The sequence below is a fragment of the Amblyomma mixtum genome, chromosome 2 (assembly GCF_055824585.1).
Source record: "Amblyomma mixtum isolate Tamu chromosome 2, ASM5582458v1, whole genome shotgun sequence".
NCBI lineage: Eukaryota > Metazoa > Arthropoda > Arachnida > Ixodida > Ixodidae > Amblyomma > Amblyomma mixtum.
Window position 1 is genome coordinate 28,593,444 of NC_143013.1, and position 25,324 is coordinate 28,618,767.

Below are 25,324 nucleotides of genomic sequence, written 5' to 3' on the forward strand. Positions count from 1 at the left end.
TTTTGTTTTCCTCTTCTGATTGCCTCTCATTTTCCGGCGTGTCTTGCTCCGCTGTCGCCCCGCTGTCGCTTCCACGTAATGGGATCAGTCGGCAAGGCCGAGGCCTGTCAAGACTGACGCCTCGCCCTCACGCTGTCCTGGAATCACTCGTCGAACACATTTCACTGGGCACTGGTACTTTCAACGCCGCTTTCGACCGGGAATAATCGCATGAAGATGTGAACCTACCGCGTGCGCCCTCGGCGCGGTGGCGGACACAGAGCTCTGTTTCTTCACATGGGAATTAATGTGCAGGTGTTGCCGTATGATGAACACCCTCACTGGGCTGAGCCTATAGTGTATCATTGTGATGACCTCGGATTTCCAACGCAGCGTTGCAATGTTTTTATTGCAATATGCTGCGTTATATCCCCGTCCGGCGAGTGCATCATGTGGATGGCCATTTACTCCCTGCAAGAATTCACCGTGGGGTGTTCATTTCCTCTCCTGCATGAATCGGTGAAAACACTGACGTATTCTGCAACGTGTGTGTGGTGCTTTTGGCCGCTATCTGCAAGACACCTGCTCGGAAATCCGACAGCCTGCCTGCAACTTATTTACTTTAGGGTCGTAACTCCATAGGAATGCGGGGTGTGGAAGTTCACTCTTCATTTCTGTGATCTTAGTAAACGAGATGAAGGGCCTTACGGTTAGTGTTCGGTTAGAGAGTGGGCCCCGTGATTCCGGCGACCTGGGCCTACCTTTGAGACGTTCCTGGACCTTGCATGGGCAAGCGGTGTCCTTCCCAGCTCCGTACCCATGGTATACTGGCGTGAGTGGCTGCTTCGCCCGCTGGCTCGTCGCCGCCGCGATCTCCCTTGCGTTGGTTGCATTAGGGCGGCGGGGCGCGAAAAGAAGCTCTGTCGTTACATCATGCTAGCGGGAGCGATGTGTTGTCTTCTCAGTCCCTGGGCTAAATCAGTGCTTTATTTTAACCATTGCTTCTGGTGTTTTATTCTTCGCGGGGGAGAATATAGCTCGCAGTTGTCTTCAAGGAAGAGATAGGTAGTGAGGATGTAAGGGGCGGTGAGTTAAGTGCTTGTTCCCTATTGAACAACATAAAAAGCAGCTGTGGAAATCACAGCTTCTTATTCCATTTTAAAAAGCGCTGCGACGCCTCACCGTGCTTAACGCCGTAAATATTGTCACGTTGTAGTGACGGCAGTCCAGCGTTCAGGAAGACAGCAACAAAGACTTTCAAACGAAGCTCTTTATTTGGGCTGACTTGCGCCCTCAAAAGAACTGAATCACTCGGCGGCGGCGTAAGCAACAGGCGTGCTCGGCGGTCGTCGAACTACGAATGCCCGCCGCTCGCGGCATCGCTCCATTTAAAGCCGGCAAGGAAACTTCCAGATAACAGGTCAAGATCATCTACAGTAATCTGGAAAAACCTAGATGCAGCCTTTCCTGGCTGCGATCAATCGAGATTAGTCTGGTCGCTTCTCGCGTCACGAACAAAAGTGATAACGACCCTTTCCTGCAGCCTTGAGCGTGAACGAACAAATACTACAATGATACGTGGCAATATTGTTCCGTGGCAGAAAAGGCGAGAAATAGATAAAACAACCAGGGCACGGGCACCCAGAGCCGAGGGCGCGCCAAGCCAAGACACTTTGTCCACGTCGTCCGGATTCCCATTGGAGATATTTAGCAGAGTACAAACGTACTAGCATAGCCTTATAACAGATTACCGTATACCTGCTATGCTTGCGCAAAGGCCCACGTGACCATCCACCTGGTATACTGCGCACGGTGAACACGCATGCAGTAATCCATCCGGCATACGTTAACGATAGGAGCTCTCCGTTGTGCTAGATACCTGTATTATCCGCTGCACTGCCCCGCTGCCGCAAAATCATCGTGTCGGTGCTAATTAAGGTGTTGGACGGTACGGCGAGTGGTAGGGCTTCAGGCGCCATACATTCACGATATATTACTTCGAGCGGGACGTCTGGTAGCCTCGGAGAAAGCCTGGGCGATCTGATAGGTCACAGCAGTGACCTGGCGCAGCGCACGGTACCGACTAGCGTAGCGGGAGTTTTTCGGAGTCCGATGCGGAGAGATGATTTCCGAAACAACACGAGGGATCCAGGTGAGAACGAGGCCATGCGGTGGCGGCGATCGTAGTATTCCTGCTGCGAGGCCTACGAGGCTAATAAGCGAGAACGTGCTTGTTGGCGGGCGTGGTCGGCATGGGCAATGGCGTCGCGGCCGCACTTGGAAAGCGGAGCATCAGAGGTAGGAAGCAGCGCGGCCAGAGGTAAAGAGGCTCGCAGCCGTACAAACGGTAGAAATGTGAGCAACTGGCAGTGTTATGGCAGAAGGAGTTGTAACTGAACGTAACATACAGGAGAGCCACATCCCAGTCCTAATGGTTCGGTGAAACGTACAGTCTTTGTCAAAAGTAACCAGGCTGCACGTTTTCCTTCTCAGTCGTATATTAAAGCTATTATGCCAGCCTTCAAGCTGTAAATCTTTGTATGGTAAGAAGAACCCCTGTTCTCACCTTCAAAGAACTTTTTGATCTTTATGGAAGCCGTGAGGGCTCTGTTATACGGATGAGAAGCAAATCACGGAGCCTGGTTACTTTTGACAGAGACTGTACACTGCGGTCATATCGATGAAAGTGTGGTTGAGGCGTTCGATGAAGCCGTTTGTTTAGGGATAGTAGGTGACGATCGCGTGATGCTTAGTTGAGCAAGAACGGAGGATGTCCGGATGTCGTCGAGAACGTTTGAAAAAAAAAAAAAAAAAGCTTGGGCCGTGTTCGGGAATTGGTGGGGAGCACCATGACGTAAGATAAGGTCATGAGGAAGAAAATCGGTGACATTAGTTGCACTGCTGGTTGGAGTGAGAAAAACCAGCCAGAAAGGACGCAGGACCAGGAGAAGACACACACAGACTGTCGCCGGACTTTCAACTAATTTATTATTGGTTCAACCACGTATTTAAAGCCACTTGCGCTAGCGCACATGCAAGCCACATTTATCAAATTCCGGACATCATAACAATTCGTATAAAAATTGCCACTCTTTGTCAGCGATGATAACAGGCGGGTCACTTGTGCAAATGCGTTCGTTCTTTTGCCCGCATGATTGCGTAGCTGGTAGCTTAGTAAATGTCAACTGCAACCCATCTAGTTCCGGAGGTGGACTGAGGAAGCGGCCCCAGAAGTTCTAATCCGACAAGGTAGAAATGTTAAGGTAGGGCGTCAATAGGTTGGAAGATGATCGCTGAGAGAGTGTGCGAGGGTCGTTTCCTGCGCTGGCGCAGGTTGCAGGCACCAACACAGCGGCGTACAGATCGACAGAGGTGGGATCAAAAGAATCGAAGACACACTTGATGAACGCAGATGACCAACAGTGAAGAGATCGTGGAGCTCTTGAAGGACAGCAATGCGAAGGTGCTTGCGGCCAATGAGCACGGGTCGGGGCTTGCCGGGCCAAGGTTGCTGCGGTATAAAGTGTCATTTTTGAGAACTAACGCCATGGAAAGGTCAGATGGCATGTTTTTGAGGCAGTGGATAATGGAGTGTAGCTCAGCATCCGCGCGCTGTTCGCCAATTAGCGATGGGAGAGCAACAAGTGGCTGGCGTCGCCGTCATTGCCACGATTGTCGCACAGGACAACGGGATAACGGGAGAGGCAGCCTGCGTCTTTTTTTAATCGACCAGACTTGTATTCCACCGTGTAATCGTACTCTTGTAGGCATTTTATTTATTTGTTGGATTTAAAATACCTTGAGGCCCATACCATACCGCATTATTGCATTATAGAGGGGAGTGGTTATATAAAGTAATACAACACAACACAGAAACATGAGAGTGAATTTACAGAAGGTTGCTAATTAAATAATCTTAGCTAATGCATTCGTGAAATAAACGGTGATCATTGATTAGTGTCAGTAATGCAGGAAGGTGCTTCCGCTCGTCGACTGTCCGGTGTAAAAACGAATAGAAGCATGTTTTCGTTCTGCGGAATGGTATTCCAACGTTGTGGGTGGGGTGTACCCGTGGTTACATGTACTGTGGGGGTAGAACAAGTTCTTCGCGCAGGTAAGAATAGCGAAAAAGTTTATGAAAAGGCGAAGACGAAGTGTTCTACGACGAGAAGCAAGGAATGGCTCACCGAGATTACCTTTCATGCTGGTGATCCTTGCAGTTCTGTTGTAGTTAGAGAATGAACCGAGCATCGATGCTTCGCACCATTTCAAGCGAGTGCGTTAAATTCTAATGGAAAGAATCCCATATTGATGTTGCGTGCTCGAGTTTAGGCAAAGTGAGCGTTGTGTACAGTAAACGTTTCAGAGATGAAGATGCGTTACCAAAACTTCGGCGAAGATATCCAAATGTTTTGCTGGCGTTGTTAACCGCATGAGTAACATGAACAGCCTAGGTAAGATCGTTAGTAATGTGAACACTGAGGCATATATGAGAGTGTATAGAATCTATAATCATGCCATTAAGGTTATACGAAGGCAAGTTATTAGTAACTCAACACACACGCCTGAGTTTGCACTTTTTTATTGCATTTGTTAACATTAAGGTCCATTTACCAAAATTTACATCAAGTAAAGATGGAATCTACGTCAGATTGAAGCGTGCCTATCGCATTAGAGACCTGCCCAATGGCCGCCAGTTCGTAGGGACTTTTAGAGAACGAAGCCAACATAGCGCAGGGTGGTCGGTGACAACCGTAAAACGTTGACTAAAATTAGGGTGGAATTTCCCAACGGCCCACACCAGGGCTAAGCACTGCCATTCTACGATTGAGTGATTGCGCTCTGACGCGTAGATGTAGCGGGTGGCGTAGGCGATCGCACGGTCGTGCGCGCACTTAAAGATGCACTGAAGAGGAATCTGAACTCGTATTTTTGCCGCTGAAACTCGATCTACACGTTCCGAGCGTTCGTGGAAACTTCGAATTAGTGCCCCTCGCGGCCGATTTCCCTCATTTCAATCGGAATAACATCGGCCTCCCACCTTCTTTTTTTGAATTTCCCGCAAACGGTGGGAGGAGTCGACCAACCTTTCACCCAGTCCCGTGGCGGCTTGCCGCTCTGTCATCGGCGGAGTGATACGTAGTGATCGACGAAAGCAAAGAGTCCACACATATTTTTATTTCCATGGGCCTAATTTGCAGCTGTGTAGTCTCTGACGACCTATTTAATCACGGAAACCTAAAAGAAACCATAAAAGCGAAAGCAAAGTCGCCACGTGACTGCCCGAAAGGCACTCCATGCGTTGGTCGACTCCTCCCATCTTATGCGGGGAATCGAAAAGAAAAAGGCTGGAGCCGGTCGTTAATCCGATTTAATTAGGGAAATCGGCTGCACAGGGCAATAAATCGAAGTTTCTAAGAATGCTGGGAGCGTGTAGATCGAGTTCCCACGGCAAAAAGACGAGTTCAGATTCCTCTTCAGTGCACCTTTAAGCCGGGAAAGGACAGCGCCTACTCCATGACCACTGGAGTCATTATGGGCTTTGAGATCAGCGCGGCGGAGGCTTAGGTGTGGCTCCCGAAAGAAATTTGTGTCTTTTTTTAGGAGGTCGATGAGAGGGTGGGACATGTCTGCAAGGCCTTCAGAGAATCAAAAGAATACGAGCACCACTCCAGGCAGCTCCCGAAGTTTTGCAGCAACGGTGACCGCAAAAGTCTTTCAGGGCACGGATCTTATTCTTTGACGGAAATTGCCTAAGCTGAAGCCTGACAGTGTCTGTTCCAAGGATACTCGATGGGCCATCCTGATACATATCCAAGCCTAAACCATGTTCTCGGCCGTCAACAAAGCGACAACGTGCCGCATCAGATGCTCGCGTACTAGCGGACACGCCCGGATAACTCGTGCCCGAACTAACCGGTCGTCAACGACGCTACTGCAGAAGCTAATGACCGTGAGCTTCAGTGTCAACATAGATCGCTGACTAGTGTCAGCTAGTCGCAGCTTGGAATACTAAAGAGGAAACTTCGTCTAGAATGACATATTTCCATATTTTTTTTCAGTCTGTGAAACTCGAACCCCATTGCGCAATTCCGAGCGTTGTCTGAAATCGCAGCTTCACAAAACGAATTGCCAACTCCACGGGTGCCAACAGCAGCTTGCTAAATCTAGAGCCCGTGCAAACTAAGCCATTTAGTTTGGCGCTTTCTAAAGCTTTCAGACCATGAAAATATATTCTTCAACCAATGCTTGATGAAGACAGATGCGAAGTCTGGAAATTCAGCTCGGTATAGTGCAAAGAGTACGAAGATAGCTTTAGAAGGCTATTGAAAGGCTTCAGAGCCCGCTACTTACCCTCCTGAAAGTCATGAATGATCATGTAGAATATTGGTCAAAGGTTTAGGAGAATCCTTCAAGGTGGAGTAAATTTTGTAATATGGGAGTAATTACTCAATGGCATCCACCCAAGCGCAGCCATATGGCTACACAGGAAAGCTATGCAGCTTTCTCAGAAACTTCGCAGGTAAAGAAAAATTCTTCCTGGTCCTTTCCACCAAAGACTGGACGCGCAAAGCAAGCTACTTCTTTGCGACAGGCTTCCATTGTTCGGGCCATAGAAACAGGACCTAGTTCCTGCTTTGGAGTTGCTGGTCAATTTAGCCCCGCCCTGCCACCTGCTTGCCGTCCTGGTTAGTTCATTTGGTAGATCCACTGCCCCGGATAGGCGGTGGTCCCAGGTTCGAACCCCGGACCAGGAAGAATATTTCCTCATCTGCGATGCTTCTATGAAAGCTGTATAGCTTTCCTTTGCAGGCGTATATTTCGGCGCTTTGGCGGATGCGTGTATGTAATTGCTATCTTATTTCTCTTTGCAAGTGTCCCAGCTCGTTAGCTCGTCTTCATGTGTTCCGTACCGCGCCCTTGCCGTGCCGGAAAGATAAACTGTGACTTTTGGCAGCTTTTGTTTAAGCCGAGCCAGTCGTCTACATCGGTGTTGTCAGTTCAAAACGTGTCAGTCCAGTTGGTGGTCATGGGCGGAGCCATGACCACGAATTGTGCTCCATGATTTGTCAGGCTGAGCCATGGTGGCAGTCACGACATGGCGACAGCTCCGAAGCTCTGTGGCGCAAAGAGCACACACCGAGATCCTCCACCAAAGATGTTGCGTAACAGAGAAAGCACAGAACACAGTCCACTGAGGGCACTCAGGGACGAGAGCACGCACCAAGCGAAGACATTTCGTTTACGTCGCTGTTCACATTATCCGGTGCACGAGAGTATTAGGCAATGTTAAGGGGTGCAGCCCAACGGCACTGCTGTCGTCAACGTTGCGAAGCGGCCAACATCGTCTATGGTCTGTTTCATCTGACAAAAGTGTCAGACTGCAAACATTTTTTTTCAGCACAGCTGTTAAGCGCCCGTTAAGACCGACCCACATGGCGCGAACTTGCACTACGAACTTCGTGCAGCCAGCACCAGCTCAACGAAAGACCTGCGTGCCGTCGACTACTGTCCCACATGCGGCGAAGAACAAGCGTCCGTCGCCATGATTTCAGTATTGCTTGAGACGGCGTGATTCTATTCTCAGTGAAACGCATAAAAAAAAAATCAGCTTTGCATTTGCTGATGAGCCGTAACTTATGGCGGCAATAAAGACGAATTAGTTGGTAGGTTTAACGTTAATTCGAGAGCTTTTTACCTTTTTCTTTCGTCTGAACATAGACGGGAGGACGCGGAGAGCATCTGGGCTGGCCACACTGTACAGCGATAATCGTGATCGGGTCTATAGCAGCTGCGTATTGTTTGTGTTGGTGTGCCAGGTGTACCAGGCGCGGCAGCGTGTTCGTGCTTTATAAAAATATTGGTTGCCTCTGGATGGCTGCGATCAATTATCATTGTACACAATTCGCGCAGCTTTTGTCCTTTGGAAATAATAGCGCGCACATAGGACAGGACATGAAAGGGACAGACACAAGCGCCATGACGCCATATTCACCCTAGCGGGACGGCAGACTCGAATGCGGCGGGCGCCTTGATTGGTGCGCGCTGACATCCAGCATTGACCGCTTCCGCCGAGCGGCTGACTGACTGCCCGGCGAACATATCTAGCCCGGCTTGATCGACGCCGGACAGCCGCCCGCCGCTGTACGGACGCCACCCGGCGGCTAATTTCTTGCGAATTTTCTCAGTAAATTCGCTTAGTGGGGGTCGGTCTTGTGGGTCGGCCTTTACCCGGCTTTACCCCGAAGAGGAGCAGGGTGACGAGCAGGAGCTTAATGGAAAGAGCGAAACACTCCGAAGTAGAAAGAGAGGGAGGTCAGAAAACGTGAAAAGAGGCCCGTGGAGCGAAAAGGTTATGTCCGACCGAGCACACTCACCTCGTAGATCACGTGATTACTCAATGTAACTAATGGTTTCATGGCGTGCGCACAAGATGGCTGATTTAGGGAAAGATGAATAGGCCTGAGTACATAAAGAAGAGGTTAGGTGCAACGAACGTCAGGACGTCGCAATTTATGCAGCTGCAGCGCCCGCCAAACGCATAAATGGGAAAGGAGAATCATGGCGAATTTTTTTTTGTTGACAACACGTAGGTTTATTTTCAGAAGGGAACGAAAAGGAGTCCCACACCACATCCGACCCAACACCGAAGGCTGCAGCATTGCAAAAGCGGGTCCTTCCAGAAGCAGTGAACCCGCTCGCAAGCGCACGACAAACACCGGCACCTGTACAGAAATGGACGAAGACACACTGACGACGGGACGCAGTCTTTCATGCGTGCACACTAGGTCGCGCACAGGTGCGGATGGCTTGTTCACCACCAGCCAGCGCCTCCTCCGCCGTACTTTCCGTATCCTCCGGCGCCGCGGTAAGCGCCGACTCCGCCGACTCCGCCACCCAATCCCCCAAATCCACCGCCGTATCCACCGAGCCCGTAGCCGCCGAGGCCTCCAACGCCATAGGCACCTCCGTATCCACCAGCACCAGCTCCGTACCGGCCGCCACCGTAGCCGTAGCCGGCGCCTCCGTACCCGCCTCCGTAGCCACCGCGACCCCCGGCGGGTCCATACTTGGCCGCAAGCACAGAGGCGGGCGGCTGGGATGACCGGAAGGCCACGTCGGCGGGGCTCTCGTTGGCGGTTCCGGGCTCGTTGGTGTCGACGCTGGCGCGGAATCCGCCCGCGTCGGCTGCGTATTTGACCCTCCTCTGTCCGCCCTCAGGCGTGCTGAGGGTGTAGACTCCTTGGACCCTGCCGCTGCCGTCGGCGACCTCCTGGCGAGAACTGGAACCGTCAGGGCCTTGAGCGACGTAGCCGAAGTTGTATGGCTTGGGCCTCACGTCTTCGTAAGCCGCCCTGTAGCCCTGCAGATAGCATGGAAGGAATTAGTTACTGCAAACTGGCACTCCTTGGTGGCTCTTCGCCTTACCCGTCTATGCCCCACACCCATACCTTTACCTTAGACAAACCAAGTGTTTCTAATGAAGCATTATCAGCATGATACGCTAACACACTTATCCTGTGGACTTTTTCTATCAATAATTTCTAACCTCTTTTCACAAGATGACGAGATGAGGGCATAATTATCTGCAAGCTGACAGCTTGAGCTGTGCAGGGCGTGTTCTCTCAGCGTCATTGTCGTATGCCGCAACTGGAAACTTCGACTTTCATTTGCTGAACATCGAGGCTGTTCGTTAATGAGGCAGTGGTCGCTCTGAAGAAAGGGCCCTGCCTTTAGACATCACATGAACGTTATGTCTTGGATGTCGTGTGTTAAAAAGGTCGCACGAGAACGCCATATAGACGGATCTTAGAGTGGATGGCTTCATGCCGTGCCATGCCACAGTCAACGTTGGCGTTATGGTTACCCCCGGCTAGCGGTGCAGCTGTCCCCATTGTCTTCAGCTTGCGCCACTTACTCCACCGTAGTATCCGCCGCCTCCGCCTCCGTAGTAGCCACCTCCGAGTCCACCTCCGTACGCACCGCCGTAGCCTCCCCTGAAGCCGCCACCGTGGTGTACGCCAAGGCCGCCTCCGAGTCCTCCTCCGTAGGCACCGCCTCCCAGTCCACCGCCCAGTCCGCCGAAACCGCCGCCAACGAAGCCACCGCCAAGGTTGCCGGCGTTAGCCAGGACGGCGAGGCAGAGGGCGGAGAACGTTACCTGCGAGTGATATGTCTCAGTGGCGGTCTTGTAAGCAGAACGTACGCAGTACAGGGAGTGAGGAAAGAAGCCAACTAATTCAAGCCAGTATGACAGAAGCGTTGAAAAATTATTTGCAGATATAAAGCGCGAATGCCAGCTGCAATTGTTATTTGTATTAACAGCAATCCTTGGTGAAATAGCAATTACCCCCTCCTTCGTAATACGGGCTGCATATCTGCATTATTCTGCAAACTGGAACTGCTCCTTCCTGTTTTTTTTTTACACAAGCAGCGTCCTGATCGACGCTGAATTATATCTTCCTGCACCGTCTAACCATAAAGTTTAAATTAGGGAGTTCATCTAGGCCACATGTCTTCCAGTCGCTTTTTCCCTTGTGCCCTGACGGGAGTCCCCGAGGACCGATGGACCCTTCGTAACTTGCGAAGTATATGGCGATCGGAGTTATCATAGGCTGTTCTGATGTCCCCCTGATGTTGATCGGATCAAACGCTGACTGACTGTTTCTTTTCATCCTGACTATCTACACGGCTTTCTGTATGAAGCAGGCATGACGTATACGAGGTCTGTTAGAAAAGTATCCGACTTTATTTTTTTTTGCGAACACCTGACGGATATGAGACAAGCGCGCTTGCATCAGGTGACCTTGAACCTTCATGCGCATGCATGAATTTTTTCCCGCCTGCCGATAGCGTCAGTCGCTGGGAAGCAGCGTTTGAGTGAGGCAGTGTGCAGTGCTCTCGTCGGTTTTTTATTGCAAGGAAAATGGCGGAGTGAAAGGAGCAGCGCTACTGCAACAAATTTTGCCATAAACATGGCGACAGCCGAGTGGAAACCACTCGAAACATTCAGACGGCTTTCGGTGAAGATGCTATGAGCAGCACACAGTTTAAGCAGTGTTACAATTGTTTTAAAGATGGCCGCACATCGGTGGAGAACGAGCCACGCTCCAATCGGCCATCAACATGCCAAAATGACCAGGTCATTGCCGAACTGAACGCTATGGTGATTGCTGGACTGTCGCGTGACTATCCTAGAAATTGAGGAAGAGGTGGACATGAGCAATTTCTCCGCACATTCCATTATCACCGAAGATTTGGCCATGGAGAGAGTTGCGGCGAAATTCGTGCCGAAGCTGCTAACGGTGGAGAAAAAGCAGCTTCGTGTTGAAGTCTCACAGGACATGCTAGATTCCGCAAACAGTGACCCCGACTTCATCAACATCATAATCACTAGTGACGAGTCTTGGGTGTACAGGTACGACCCGGAAACCAGATCCCAGTCGTCAGAGTGGAAGCAATCCACGTCACCAAGACTTAAGAAGGCCCGCCAATTGTGCAGCAATGTGAAAGTGATGCTGACTGCTTTCTTTGACACCCTCTGTGTGGCAGACCACGAGTACGCACTCTACAGGGTCAAACAATGACCAAAGAGTACTACAGGGATGTCCTCCGTTGCCTACGTGATGCTGTGCGGCGCAAGAACCCGGAGCTGAGGTCAACAGGAATTGGCGCACCCATCGCGCCAATGCTCTTGCACATTCCTCGCACTCGAATCAGATTTTTTGGTGAAAAACCAGACTCCTGTAGTTCAACAGACTCCTTACTGTCCTGATATGGTCCCTACGATTTCTGGCTGGTTCCCAAAATCAAAAGGCCATTGAAAGGAGCGCGATTTAAGACAAGGAAGAACATTATGGCTGCAACGACAGCTGAGCTAAACTCCATTCCGAAAAGGGCCTTTTCGGAATACTTCCCACAATGGCAGCACCGCTGGGAGAAGTGTGTGGAATCCCAAGTAGACTACTTTAAAGATGACTAGGTTTGCAACGCTCCAGTTATGCAAGTTTTTTTTCAACGGCCAAAGGTCGGATACTTTTTTAACTGACCTCGTATTGAGAGGTGCGCCACGGTTAAAAAACTGTTACGGACAATTCAAAGGTGTGTTTTAGAGGGCCTGTTTCAACCTTCTGACCGAATGGGTTAAAGCTGCGTACCCCACACAATCTGTTCACCAGTGACGCATCTCATACATTGTCTAGCAGCTGATGCTACCGGTCACGAAGTTGCCTGCAGGTGCAACCCTTTCCTTATGCTCAAGTAGATAGTGTTTAATATCCTTTTCATTCGTTACAGTTTTATAACATTATCGTTGGCCCTTCCCATTATCCTCTTTTCGTTCAGTTAAGCGTTAAGTTACGAACACTTGCTTAATTTCTGTTATTAGTCGACAATTCGATCGCTTCAACTACACGTACTTAAGTCGCTTCCGTAACTCCGTGAAATCCGTTGAAGTCTTAGGTTCTGTAGGAATCCATGGTGCGCACTGCGCGCCCGCGAGCTATCTACACATAGCTTGGCAGCGCTTGCACATACGCAAAGGCAGGCCCGGCCCTCGAAAGCTCTCGATAGTCCAGGGTTTTTCCGAGGCTCCGAAGAGCGGGCTGCGTTGCGGGTGGGACGAAGACGCCGTGTACTCACCTTCCACATGCTTGCTGCTGCTGAGCTGCTGATGCTGCGGTGGTGAGATCGGATGTGTCCAGACCGCCAGTCGACGGCCCTTTTATACGGTCCCCGCCGATGCGACCGGCCGCTGGCCGGAATGCATGCCAAAGCGGGGACGATCCAGATGCAGTGATCACTTTTTTTTCCTCTTGTGATTGCCTCTCATTTCCGGCGTGTCTTGCTCCGCTGTCGCCCCGCTGTCGCTTCCGCGTAATGGGACCAGTCGGCAAGGGCGAGTTCTGTCAAGACAGACGCCCCGCCCGCACGCTGTCCTGGAATCGCTCATCGCACGCACTTCACTGGTCATCGGTACTTTCAACGCCGCTTTCGACCGGGAAGGATCGCAAGAAGACCTGAGCGGACCATGTGCTCCCTTGATGTGGTAGTGGCACCAGAAAGCGGTTTCTACACATTGGACTTTGTCCAGGGTTGTGCGGTACCGTTAAGACCCTGACTTGGTGAAGACTATGCACTATTTCACTGTGATGACATTGGATTGCAACCCAGCATCGCAACGGTTTCCCCTGCGTTACCTTCTGGTACATCTACAGCCGGAGATGGATAGCCACTGCAGGAATTCTCCATGCGTTGTACATTCCCTCTCGTGCAAGAATGGCCGGAGAAAATGGCATACTGTGCATATTGTTGTGACCAGCAAAAGTCAAGACTCGTGGTCTCAACTCGAAAATCTGACAGCGTACCTCTAGTTTAGTTCCGTGAGGGCCGTAACGCCATAGGAACAGTGGGGTATCGAAGTTCGCATTTCACTTAGAAGCATCACTTCATCCAGTTCATGTAAAGATGACCGCGGTGAAGTTAACTCCCGTATCTGTTAACAGGCTGTTTTGATGGTGAACTTTAGCAACAGGGAATTTCTGGCATCGTAAAGGTCTCAGCATCAGTTTGCAGAGCGACTGCTACTATGCCGCGGCTATTCTATTAAGCCTGACGGTGAGTCTGGAAAATTTTGAGTAGTGTATTTGCGTCACGACAGTTACTATATAATTGGTACCAGAAAATTTTTCCGACGCCTTGAATTCTACCTCGTTCATCGGCTGTGAACGTTCTGTAAACAGTGTACGGGTATGTGCAATATTTCGATCACATATATATTTCCTCGGATAAGCGGGGCATTAGCGGGCATTGTAAGCATGGCGCAAAATCTTTGCTTTGACGGCACATTTTCATGAAGGTATTGGCACCCATAGAATTTTATTGCGTCTTGAATGTACGGTGTCTTCACTCTTTGGCAGTAAATATAATAACTGACTCCTTTCGGCATGGAGTCAGCCTCTGCTTTGCCAACTTCCTAACGACTTCTCTCTCTCCCTTGCTTTCTAAATGTAAATTACGACGCTCTTTCGCAATTCGCCATAGTAAGACAATGCAGCCAGCGCTATCCCAGCCACCCTCCGGCCGGAAACATAGACTTCAAAAGTATGAATATCTGTACCTTCAGAGCAGAGCTGTGTTTAAAGGCACTCTGGCACGGCACGTTACAACCGCGCTTTGAACTCAGGAGACACGAATTCGAACCCTTTGTCGAAATAGCAACTTCTTTTTTCTTTTCAAATTGTCCGCCAAGTTATGTAATTTGTTCTTAAGACTGAGATTAGTCGCACTCTGCTTCTCTCCAATGTCTCCTGCCTTACACTGCCAATGCTAATAAACCGTTAGGCTCCTTGGTTGCAGAGGCAGGAGTTAGCGGATACTCTTACTGGCATTAGGCTTGCATTGGCGAATGATTTACGGGAGTTCGCTATTCACAGTGCGCGCTCCCTTTCATTAGGTAGCCGCAAGGCACAGCGGGTTGAATTGCGCAAGTTCGCGCCTCGCATAAATCAAGGGTTACAATAAACAGCTTTATTACTGCATTTATGCTGGCGACGTTCAGCGTTTGGCTCACGACGACAAGCAGGGCGAAAGCTGCGCGCGTGACCTGTCTTCGGTGTGTCCGAATCACGTGGGCGCAGATGCGAAAGCGGAGGACCAGCGAGTCGTCCTGCGTGGTCGCCGCTGTCGCGCTGTCGCGCGGTCGTGTCGTCTTCGGATCGCCCCCCTTGGATCGCCTGGAAATGCGACAGCCCCGGCAGGGCACCGAAGTCTGCGGGCACGCGCACGGCGATTTCGCTTTTGCTTCTGCCGGTGACCAGCGGTTGTGGAGAGGGACTGGGACGTGCCTATTTACATTTGGAGAGGAGGCAGTCGCACGGGTCTCCATGGGACCGGGCGTCTTTGAGGAGTGAGCTGCATGCGTTCACATGCACGCGCTCATGAATAAACACCATGACGTCACAGACAGCTCGATGTCATCACTATATCGTTGGGGAGGAACATTTGCGCAGCTGTCAGAACTTGTTTTTGACTGTTATCGGAATGTGAACGATGTCTTATAAGAGTGTCTTGCAAGCTCAGAGGCACAGTTACGTACGCAGACAGACACACGGCCAGACTGACGGACGGACGGACATGGAGAGAGACCTGCGAGCACACGTAGCTCACAAATTTCTACAATTGGATCCAGAGTACATTTGTGCAATTCTTCACAGTGTTGAAGCTTCACTTGAATGAGCAAGCATATTTCCCGTAGCAGGGCCGTATAACGGTCCTCCATGTTTGTAAGCTAGAGCAGTGAAACATCCACAGCACAGCTGCGCTTGGTGGAGGTATCGCTATTTGATTTGTAAGTTTGCATCCTCCATATTGCAGCTGTTCTCGTTTTTTCTCTGCGATAAACAATCTTTCATGAAATTTTTATGTATAGAGGTAACAGTTCTGATCATGCATGGCTTCTTGTGCTTCTGATGCAAGGTTTTAGCGCGATAACCGTAAGGGGCCCGCGTCGCAGAAAAGGCCGCGTCGTTGGCCTTGCGAAAAACCCCACGGAAGCAACCCATAGGAGGAAGCTGGCCCACTTAGGTAACTGACCTTGTGACGTCACCGCAACCTGCCGCCTGATCGTGAGAAAACTGCCCACCGCGGCTGGTGACAGTTCAATTAATGAATGACTTGTCGCGAGAAGTTGCTCGGGAAGACCAACCTGTCTCTCACAAGCCCCACCGGTGGCAGCACCTGCCATCGCAGGGTCATCGCTTAACCGCTGCACCATTGCGCCAGGAGTGGAATGAGGACTCCGATGGGCATATGAATGTAAAGTAGATGATGACCGATTCGGTTTATAATGCCATAAAAACATTAAGCTATCGCATCATACCGTTGCGGCAGAGCTGAAGTGCCCCCTCCAATTTATTTACTTCCAGCGTTGACCAGTGGGAAATTAATACTGTAGTCGCTCATGGCAGAAAGATAAATTGATTAGAAAGTACACGAGAAAAAAACAGCCATAACATACCTGTAGTATGTTGTCGCTGTTAAACTTTGGAACAGTACTTTTAGTGAATGGTGCGTTTCCAGTTACTCCTATTGCACGCTTTTGTGATGATAATAGAGAATAAGTTTTTTCTCGGATGTCAAGGAGGAATATTTTTTTTGACGTATCAAAAGCTGTATAAATGTTAGTTATGAATTGACGTGGGGCGAACTCTAAAGATGCTGATGAAACATGATACCTACGAATCGGATTGCAGTTCATTTTGGCAGATATGTTCACTAAAATTCCAGAGGTAAGGCTAGTAGGTTTGTAGTGCCTTTAAAGTTTAAGAACAAGAACTTTGTTCTTTTTGTACTCAGTTCAAGTTTGCATTAAGGAAGTAATTACACATCAGCATCCACCCAAGCACAACAATACTGCCACAAGGGAAAGCTATGCAGCTTTCATATAACTTTCGTAGTTGAAGCACTACCTGCGCGAAATTTGTATAGATTTCCTTCGTTGTGATATGGGATTGCTTGGGTGGGTGCTGACGAGTAATTGACGAGTAATTGACGAGTAAAGTATTCTTCACCTTGGGGGATTCCCCTTATATGCATTCATGCTTTTATTCGTACACCAAGGTGTGCAGGCAGGAAAGAAAAAAAATGCCGTTCTACGACGGTTTAAGGAAACCCTGTCCAGTCTATTTGACTTTAACCAGATGTTTTAATTTCCTAGTCTTATAATCGCCGCGGTAAATCTTTTACGTGTGTTAACACCTCAGAAGAACCCATCGGTGTCATCTGTGTATAGAACCACATTTTTTCCTCTTTGAATATTAAAACTATCCTTTATGTAGAGTTAAAATAGTAAATGCCCAAGAATAGAACCCAGAGGTACTGCATATTTTGCAAGTTACATCTCCGATTTTACTTTTTAATTGCTGCGATAGGTTCTGGAGATTAGCAAGCTTTTTATAAGAAACAACGCAACACCTCGAGTAACATAAAAGCTAAGTGAAATGCCTTTCTTAAGGCTAGAAAAATATCTAGTGGGTACAATTTGTTTTTCATATTCTTTAAGGGAAGTCGTAGATATGCAGTTCCACTTTCCAGATTGATGGACAAAGGGTATTGGACTGGTGTGGGGCGGTCTTGAATATCAGTGGGCAGTAGCATTTGGAACTCAAGGGCACTGCTTTGGCAAGCGAGCGACTTCCTGATTGGGGGCTTTAAAAAAGACATAGACAATGCATTCGTATACTCTCATTGGATCGATAGTTGTTTTGCGGTTTTTAAACTTGATAGTTCTTTTACCCACTCTTACGCTCCCCGAATGTCCCTTGCATTCGCTACAAGCCTGTCTTTGTGCAGCTTAAAGAGGGCGTATGTTGGTTGCTCATATTCTTGACACCATATACACACCGTGTTACAGAACTACGAGGAGGGGGATCGGGTGTACTTGCAGCATAGATCCCACGGAGGTGAAGCCGTCTTTCCAACGTTGAATGTGAACAGTTGTGGGGCACTATATGGAGATGGGTTCTGTTGCATCTCTTGGGTAATTTGAAGTTGCTGTGCGGTACATACGGGCATTCGTCACCGCCAGGGCCAGATTACATCACACACGCTGCGCTGTGAATCCTCAGCCGAGCAACCGGAGGTGAGAGTTAAAAAGATGTGGCGATCAGTCTTAACCTATGAAGGCTTTGTTCCCAGACAGTAGAAATCTAATCGGCTGATCTTACTGGTGAATTCTGGGTAGCTTGAGCTCGGTTTGAGATCTTATTGTGCGATTCCTCTGGCAAACTTCAAGGAGAAAATGATTGAATACATGGTATTTCGCGCGAAGAGTGGTATTATTTATGGGCTGACATTACGGTAGGCTTTCGGGAATGTCACTTAAGTTCTACAGGAAACCTGGAGTCTAAAGATGATGTAGAAGATGGTTGAAGAGCTGCAGGATGAAGAAGAAGAAGAGGAAGCTGCAGCTGTTGCACTGGCTTTCAGTCTCACTCTTGAGAAAACCTGGCGTGGACAGGTCTTGAGCAGCGATCGGAAAATTCTGACAAAATCCTGCATGCCTAGATGACAGCGTACTGCAGTCGGCAATCCGGAGCACAATTTTGTGCTCCTTGAACGGAAAAGCGTGCTTCAGTGGGAGATTGGGATTCAAATCCTGAATTCTTATCGGCCAAGACGGATTTTGTGCTGCTCCGCGGTCTGTTCCGCATCGCCGATTTGGATACGCGTAGCAAATCAGTGCCTTTTCTGCCGACACTCGGAATAGAAACCCTGCGATCCCCGAATGCGGTACAGATTATATCCCAGAGACCGCTACTACGGTTTCATAGGGATGGTCTACGTTCCCAAGTGCTCTGGTCTCAGAACGGCTGAACACCAGCCCAACGGTGCATTCCTCGAGCCTGTTCTAATGGTAGGTCCCTGCGGGACAAAGCTATTTTAAACGGCCGAAATTGTTTCCACTGCCACAATTTCTTTTTACTTGGTCAAAATTAAGTCTCGTATGAAGAAAAGCGCCTGATATCCTGCTCTTAATTCGCACTGGTCGTTCTTATTGCAATGGCCAGCATACAGCGATCAAAAAGCGTGCATGTGAACTTATCGGCTGTACGGTGCGCAAAATATGATCGAAGATGACTATCTGTGCAGTAGAAACTACGAGCGCAGGGAAACGACTGCAAGACGTGTGTGGTTCGTTGGCTCGTGTGCGCGGGGGAACAGCTGAAGAACCGTCACATTGTTCTTGTAGCTCCTATTGCACAATGCAGCAAGTCAGCCCCGACTACAGTCACAACTCTATAGCATGAGCTGGAGATACATCACAGGAAAGAAGGTTTCTATGGCCTTTTCTAAATTTCCTGCACTGTAGCTAATGGGCAAGTAACTGACTCACGGTTATAGAAGGAAACTGTAGCATGTTTTTCTGGTTAGCCCTGTTTAAAAAAACAATACGACTTTTCCTTCCTATTCCCACGCTTTGGCTACCGTGTGCGGGGACACAAGCTTTCATGGTGTGGAGGGGGTGTTCAAATCAAGAGATAAAACTTGTGGCGTTTTCATTGACTTTGCTTTATAAGCGGTGCCATGCCATATTTTATGCTGGAGTTCACGAAAGGATGGCTAAAATATCTTATAACGCCGAACAACGTCACGACGTAAACTGAAAGTTTGTTCATATTCCATTGCCTTACGCAATTCTCTGGTTCTGCAGTCTTCCCATTTATAAGTCTGAGTTTTAGTGTTTGGAGGTCACTTATGTCATCGTCATTAGCCTGACTACACTGCCGGGCAAAGGCCTCTCTCATGTCTCTCCAATTAACCCTTTCCTTTCCCAGCTGCGACTACCGTATCCCAGAAAACTTCTTATCTCATCCGTCCCCTTCTTAATCTCATCCGCCCCCTTTCTGCCATCCCCTGCTGTACTTGCCTTCTACTATGTGCACTCACCAAGACCCCTCGATTGTACGCACGACCTGCCGTATAAACGTGCATGTCAGTGTTTAACTTTCCTTTCTCACCATAGCCACAACGGCGCTATTAACTTACGCCGCATCGAGGCAGACGTTCTCATTTTTATGCTCTCACTGCCCCAAGAGGCTGGACCGCCGCACAGGCAGGCCGGTGGGGGAGGGTATGCGATGACCCGTTTCTTCCCTGCCCGTGAGAACGGTCGGCGTCCGGAAGGATACAGCGAAGCAAGCTACTTCGCTGGCGTCAGGCGTGAGTTTCGATACGCTGGAGGGAGTAATCGCGCCGTTTACATTTCCCCAGGCGCGCTCGTGACATTAGAAGCAAAATAAGCGCTGATATAATGCCCGCAACGGCGATGCTTTGGTCTGCGCGGAAAAGTACAGGAAAGGAAGACGTCAGATGCCACGCTAGGCATTTTAAATGTTCTGAACTCGTTGGCCGGTGCCTAAAGGCGTGTATTGCCGTTTTGTCTCCTTGATATCACCAAGTTGTTGTTCTCTTTTTTTATTATGTATGAAGACTGAGGAGAAGTATCCTTTTGTGGTTGTGCTCTTCAATGAATAAACGATTTCTAATGTAATCTCATCAAGAGTGCGCCCTTTTTGGTTCAAATTAGCTTTAAGATTATTAACAATGTTCATAGAATATGTTCAAATACAGCTTTCAGTCCCAAACAAGATTGTAAGATGCCTCCCCCCCTCTCTCTAAGCTGGAATTCTTACTTTCGGCAGGTGATTGCTCTTAGGTTGCAGTATAGTTTTCGAAGTATATTGCATTTTTGACAACTGTTGTGTAATCTATCCTTCTCTCAACAAACTAACCACTTGCATTAAATTTACGCAGCAATTTGTCACAAGTCATTTTGTAACGGAGTGCCTTATTTTTATTCAGCGTTTCCTTCTTGCCGGACTGCTATCATATTTCGCACTTGCAGCCTAAACTAACCGTTGACTATTGACTGAGTAAAACAGCGTTGTGAGTGTATTTTGTATGATGTTTTAATGATAAAAGGAAACTTTAAATACTAAGTTCACTCTCCAAACATGACGCAAGTGGGAAGCATAAGAGGCGCCATTACTTCTCACATTTCGGTATACGGCACAGAGGCTCGGCAAATGAAAACAATAAACCTCCGGTCTGTAAGTCTCCCTATCTGAACTTAAACTGAAGACGAAGCTGAAGATATGCTTGCAATGCTGACATTTTTTTCTAGGTTCGACTTTACTACTGCCTACAATGAAGAAGAAATGCAGAAAAACTTTGCAACAGTGGTTCTATCATACGTTGGACCCCACCACAGACTTCAAGAAACCAAAGACACTAAAGAGACAAAGACCTTGGCCATAGTGTGTCTCATAACGCCTCAGATATGTAATATTATTTTTTTTTGTTTTCCTACAGGCACAACATGCGCTTCCGTAGAAGTTCTTTGCATTGAGTGAACCTCAACTGTTACCCTAGAATTTTTCTCCTCTTCCAGTGCGAAGCAACAGCCGTTACTTGACACAAATGGCGCATTCTCGATTCAGGCAACTTCCCCGTACATCTGGATAACACTGTATGAGGGCAACAGGGGAACGCAGTGGTTTTGGTTGCGTTATTCTACTCCAATTACGCCGACAACTGAAGCCATAAACACGTTGGGAAGCCTATCACAGCGCTGCTGCTGTAAAAAGCAAATAGAGCGCAAGAAGGAGAAAAATGTTTGTAGATTAAGACAGAAGTGGAACAAGTCCACCCGAAAGGTTGCACAACCCATCGTGCACACTTCTCCGACTTGACTCCACGTTTACAGGTGAAACAGATGCTTAGCATCCCCGTTTAGGGCAGTATAAGTTCAGACGCAAATTTATTTCGTAAGCATGACGCCGTGGCGAGCTTCAGACCATCTGTGAAACCGATGGCCCCAGATAGGGATTGACTTTCAAGTATCGAGATAGTGGCGCTCTGCGTGCTTCGCAACGACCAATCTCAGTGGTCCGATCCGATCATCCTTCCGAGGAATCATATCAGTTTTGCCAGTGCTGTCGCTCATACGTCTCTTTTGTTTCTGTTCTCGCATTGCATGGACGCAATAGGATAGCTGCATCTAGTGCTGCCTGCTCTGTCGAGGAATACATCAGAGATTGGACTTGGCATTAGCCCCTCTTGAAGCAGTATCCCGACCACCGGCGCATTGCACCCAGTCATAGCAGTGGGCGACGTTGGCTGAATACAGCTTATCATACGGGCTAAGCGTAGAAATTAACCATTATACAAAGCGGGATTCTTTAAAATCTCCCATTTGAGTATAGGACACCTTAGGAAGCATTACGCCCATAATCTTGGCTCCCGGCCTTCAGAGTGCTTGGACTTGCTTGCACATACAGAGCTGCAGTGAAGGGCACAGAGTGTGTCCAAGTAGTGTGCGTCGTAAGGCCTACACTGAGAAAGGTAAGAAGGGAGAACTGGAATAGAAAATAAGGCAGGGAGCTCAAGCAGAAGTGGACACCGGTTCGCTACCGTGTACTTGTTATCACACCATGTAGTAGACGTTTTGTCACGGAAAAGGCTGAAGTTGGAAGGAGAAGGTTTTGGGAACAAATGTTAGGGAAACCACATCACCGCAGATGTAAGCTATGTACCCAGAATAAGAGCAAGACATTTAGCTAGGCAACCTGGACGAAATGAACCACTTTCCCACATTAAGTGAGCTCTGCGCTTGGTGTGCTTGTCCCCGGGCCTACTAAAGCTCTTATATTGCCTTGTAATTCGGCCTGATACCATATGAGGAGCGAAGTACTGCACGCTCTGCTCCCATGGCTATCGCCTATGGCTGCACATAAGGATTAGTATCGCAACCTGATAGTGTTGAACATATCGTTGATGACAATGTTTTTGTCGAGAAAATAATGCAATAGTAAAGCCATTGTTTTTTATCAACAAATAACGTTTATTTTTTCTAAACGCAGCGAAACAAAAGGACCGCACCACATGTATCCATTCACCGCGAGTTGAAGCGCCCCGCAAGCGGGACTCTCCGGAAGCTGTGACCCCAGTCGCACGCACACAACGAAGCACAGGCACGTTTACAGAGGAAGACGGAGACATAACGACGGGACGCAGTTTCTCATGCACACACACCAAGTCCCGCACAGACAACACAGTCGGCTTCTTCACCACTGCCAGCCGCCGCCGCCAGCTCCGCCACCGTATTTCCCGAAGCCTCCACCGCCGCGGTAAGCGCCGGCTCCACCTCCGAATCCTCCGGCGCCGCCGTATCCACCGGCGCCTCCGAGTCCGCCAAGACCGCCAGCTCCTCCACCGTGATGAACCTTGAATGCCTGGGCGCCGCCGCCGAATCCTCCAACTCCACCGCCGAATCCGCCAGCACCGCGGCCGAATCCTCCCCTGCCGAAGCCGCCGATGCCTCCGCCGAGGCCGAGTCCTCCGTATCCTCCGGCTCCGTAGGCACCACCAGCACCGCCGTATCCTCCGTATCCGCCTCCGTATCCGCCTGCGCCTCCGTATCCGCCGCGACCACCTCTGTAACCGCCAGCTCCGGAAGCAGTGTATCTGGCCGAAAGCTCGGCAGGGTTCGGCTGGGTCGACACGAGGGCCACGTCGGCGGGGCTCTCGTTGGCGGTGCCGGGCTCGTTGGTCTCGACGGTGGCGCGGAAGCCGCCAGCGTCGGCGGCGTACTTCACCTTCCTCTGTCCGCCCTCAGGCGTGCTGAGGGTGTAGGATCCCTGGACGCGGCCGCTACCGTCGGCGACCTCCTGGCGCGAGCTGGAACCGTCGGGGCCCTGTGCGGCGTAGCCGAAGTTGTACGGCTTGGGGCTGACGTCTTCGTAAGCCGCCCTGTAGCCCTATGGAAGGAAACAGGAAAAGGTCGCGTGTTAGTTCTTGACGCTAGAAACAGGCCTGGTAAAGAGCAGCGCTTGTGCACGGTCTTCATGTATGCGTTTCATTGTGCCGGTAAGAACTTGATTTCGAGCCGGAAAGGTAGGGTTGCTTTTGGGAAGGAAGATTATAAGGATGCAATTTCTGTAGTTCTTCAGCGACAGCCGTCAACCACGACCTAGAGAAGATACATGAAGCTAATAGCTTGACTGAGTCGTTTCACCCTGCTGACCATACTTACTCCGCCTCCGCCTCCGTAGTATCCACGGCCAGCGCCGCCGCCGCCTCCACCAAGGAAGCCGCCACCGGCTCCTCCGCCGTAATAACCACCGCCGAGCCCACCTCCAAGTCCACCTCCAAGGCCACCTCCAAGTCCTCCTCCTACGCCTCCGAGGCCACCCCTGTAGCCGCCGCCACCGTGGTGACCCCCATGGTGGACGGTGAAGGTGCCACCTTGTCCTCCGAAGCCACCACCGCCGAGTCCACCGCCGAGTCCACCGCCGAGGCCGCCACCGAGTCCACCGCGCAGGCCGCCGCCGAAGCCGCCGCCACCATGATGACCACCGCCGAAGCCGCCGCCACCGTGATGGCCACCGCCGAAGCCGCCGCCACCAAATCCGCCGCCGCCAATGTTACCGGCATTCGCCAAGGCGGCGAGGCAGAGGGCGGAGATCGCAACCTGCGTGGTAATCAGCAGTCGGATAATTTTTTTCTCACGAAGATTGCTTTGTCTCATGCTGTTTAGTGACTAAATCGGTTAGGCTCGTTAAACTCATGGCGTTAAGCTTGCGCATCATGATTCGCTCTCCACGTTCCCGCACGATGGTGCGGGAACATGGCGACCAATAAGAACGAGTCCAAGAAAGGTTCTAGTGCCTTAGTCCGGTGCCTGAGTTTCAAAAAGAGACTTGTCTTTGGCAAATACAAATGACATCTGTTCGTATTTTTACCTTGTATCAGGACGAACAAGACCATCCTTGCAGAAACGTTGGCAGCGGACTCATGCAGAACCACTTTTGCATCTCTGCTTACCTACGGCTCGGAATGTCTTAAATTATTTGTCCCTTCAGCATAGCTGCAGCTACGAAAGAGCTGATTCGCGTCAAGCCTTCCTCTACAACACAATAGCAAGCTGCCGATCAGGATGTCAATTCCCGATGCGAACAGAGTGAGACACCGAGCTGTAGGTACCTTTTGATGCTAAGCAATCACTCCTACTGCAGAAACGGCTACAATAGCTAAGGTTGAGCCAGAGCTACAATGAAGCCATTTTTTTTATCATACCTTTTTTCTGCGTACCAGCTGGTTTAGTATGGGTAGGTTGCAGATTTATCTGGTGGAGTAAAAAAAAATCTCCAAATATAGCTTTCTGATGGTTTAGACTACTACAGGCTCGGTTTCTATATGTTCTACCCACGTTGCCGGAATCTCGGTCCCAACACCAGACTATCCGCACCACTGCGCGTTCGCCGCTTCCCAGCACCAGACTCGCCGCGTCACTGCGTGTGCACCGCGACGGCAGGCGATGGCCCGTCCCCCGAAAAGCGTCCCACATAGTCCTGGATTCCGCCGGTGGGGGGATTCTTCGAAGCACGGGCCTCCGCCGCCGTGTATACAAGCGCCCTGCGCTCACCTTCCACATGGCTCGTACGCTGTTGCCGCTGCTTGCTAGTAGTACTCGTGCTCCTCCTGCCACTGCTGCTTCCGCTGCGGAGGTGAGATCGGTTGTGTCCAGACCGAGAGCCGGCGGTCCCTTTTATACGGGCCGCTCGCCGATGCTGGCTTGCCTGCGCGCCACTGGCCAGGCGATGCATGCAGAAAGGCGGGGACGATCCAGATGCAGTGATCACTCTTTCTGTTGTGTTTTTCCTCTCATTTCCGGCGGCAGCGGCGTGCGTTGTTTCCCCTCCCTCCTCCGGCGTCACCCCCCCCCCCCCCCCCTGGTGCTTTAGGCTGGCCCCCTTCTTCTCTACCTCCGCGGCGTCTCTTC

General features: G+C 50.0%; 2 protein-coding genes across 2 annotated transcripts; both read right to left on the reverse strand.

The window, feature by feature from the left end:
• Positions 1-8,794: 8,794 nt before the first annotated feature.
• LOC149358792 (uncharacterized) lies at positions 8,795-12,630 on the reverse strand. The gene is made up of 3 exons (XM_089568910.1): positions 12,622-12,630; positions 9,899-10,141; positions 8,795-9,343 (listed from the first exon to the last, which is right to left on the reverse strand). Exons 1-3 carry the CDS (start codon positions 12,628-12,630, stop codon positions 8,795-8,797), a joined length of 801 nt encoding a protein of 266 aa, XP_089425036.1.
• Positions 12,631-22,406: 9,776 nt separating this feature from the next.
• On the reverse strand, positions 22,407-25,215 carry LOC149358793 (uncharacterized). Its single transcript, XM_089568911.1, has 3 exons — positions 24,968-25,215; positions 23,576-24,013; positions 22,407-23,300 (listed from the first exon to the last, which is right to left on the reverse strand). Exons 1-3 carry the CDS (start codon positions 24,974-24,976, stop codon positions 22,608-22,610), a joined length of 1,140 nt encoding a protein of 379 aa, XP_089425037.1. The 5' UTR covers positions 24,977-25,215; the 3' UTR covers positions 22,407-22,607.
• Positions 25,216-25,324: the final 109 nt, after the last annotated feature.

Bases quoted from the DNA above. Each gene is read 5' to 3' on its own strand.
- LOC149358793 (XM_089568911.1), bottom strand. The intron at 23,301-23,575 runs GTAAGTATGGTC...TTCCTTCCATAG, and splicing joins ACTACGGAGGCGGAGGCGGA to GGCTACAGGGCGGCTTACGA.
- LOC149358792 (XM_089568910.1), bottom strand. The intron at 9,344-9,898 runs GTAAGTGGCGCA...TGCTATCTGCAG, and splicing joins GCGGCGGATACTACGGTGGA to GGCTACAGGGCGGCTTACGA.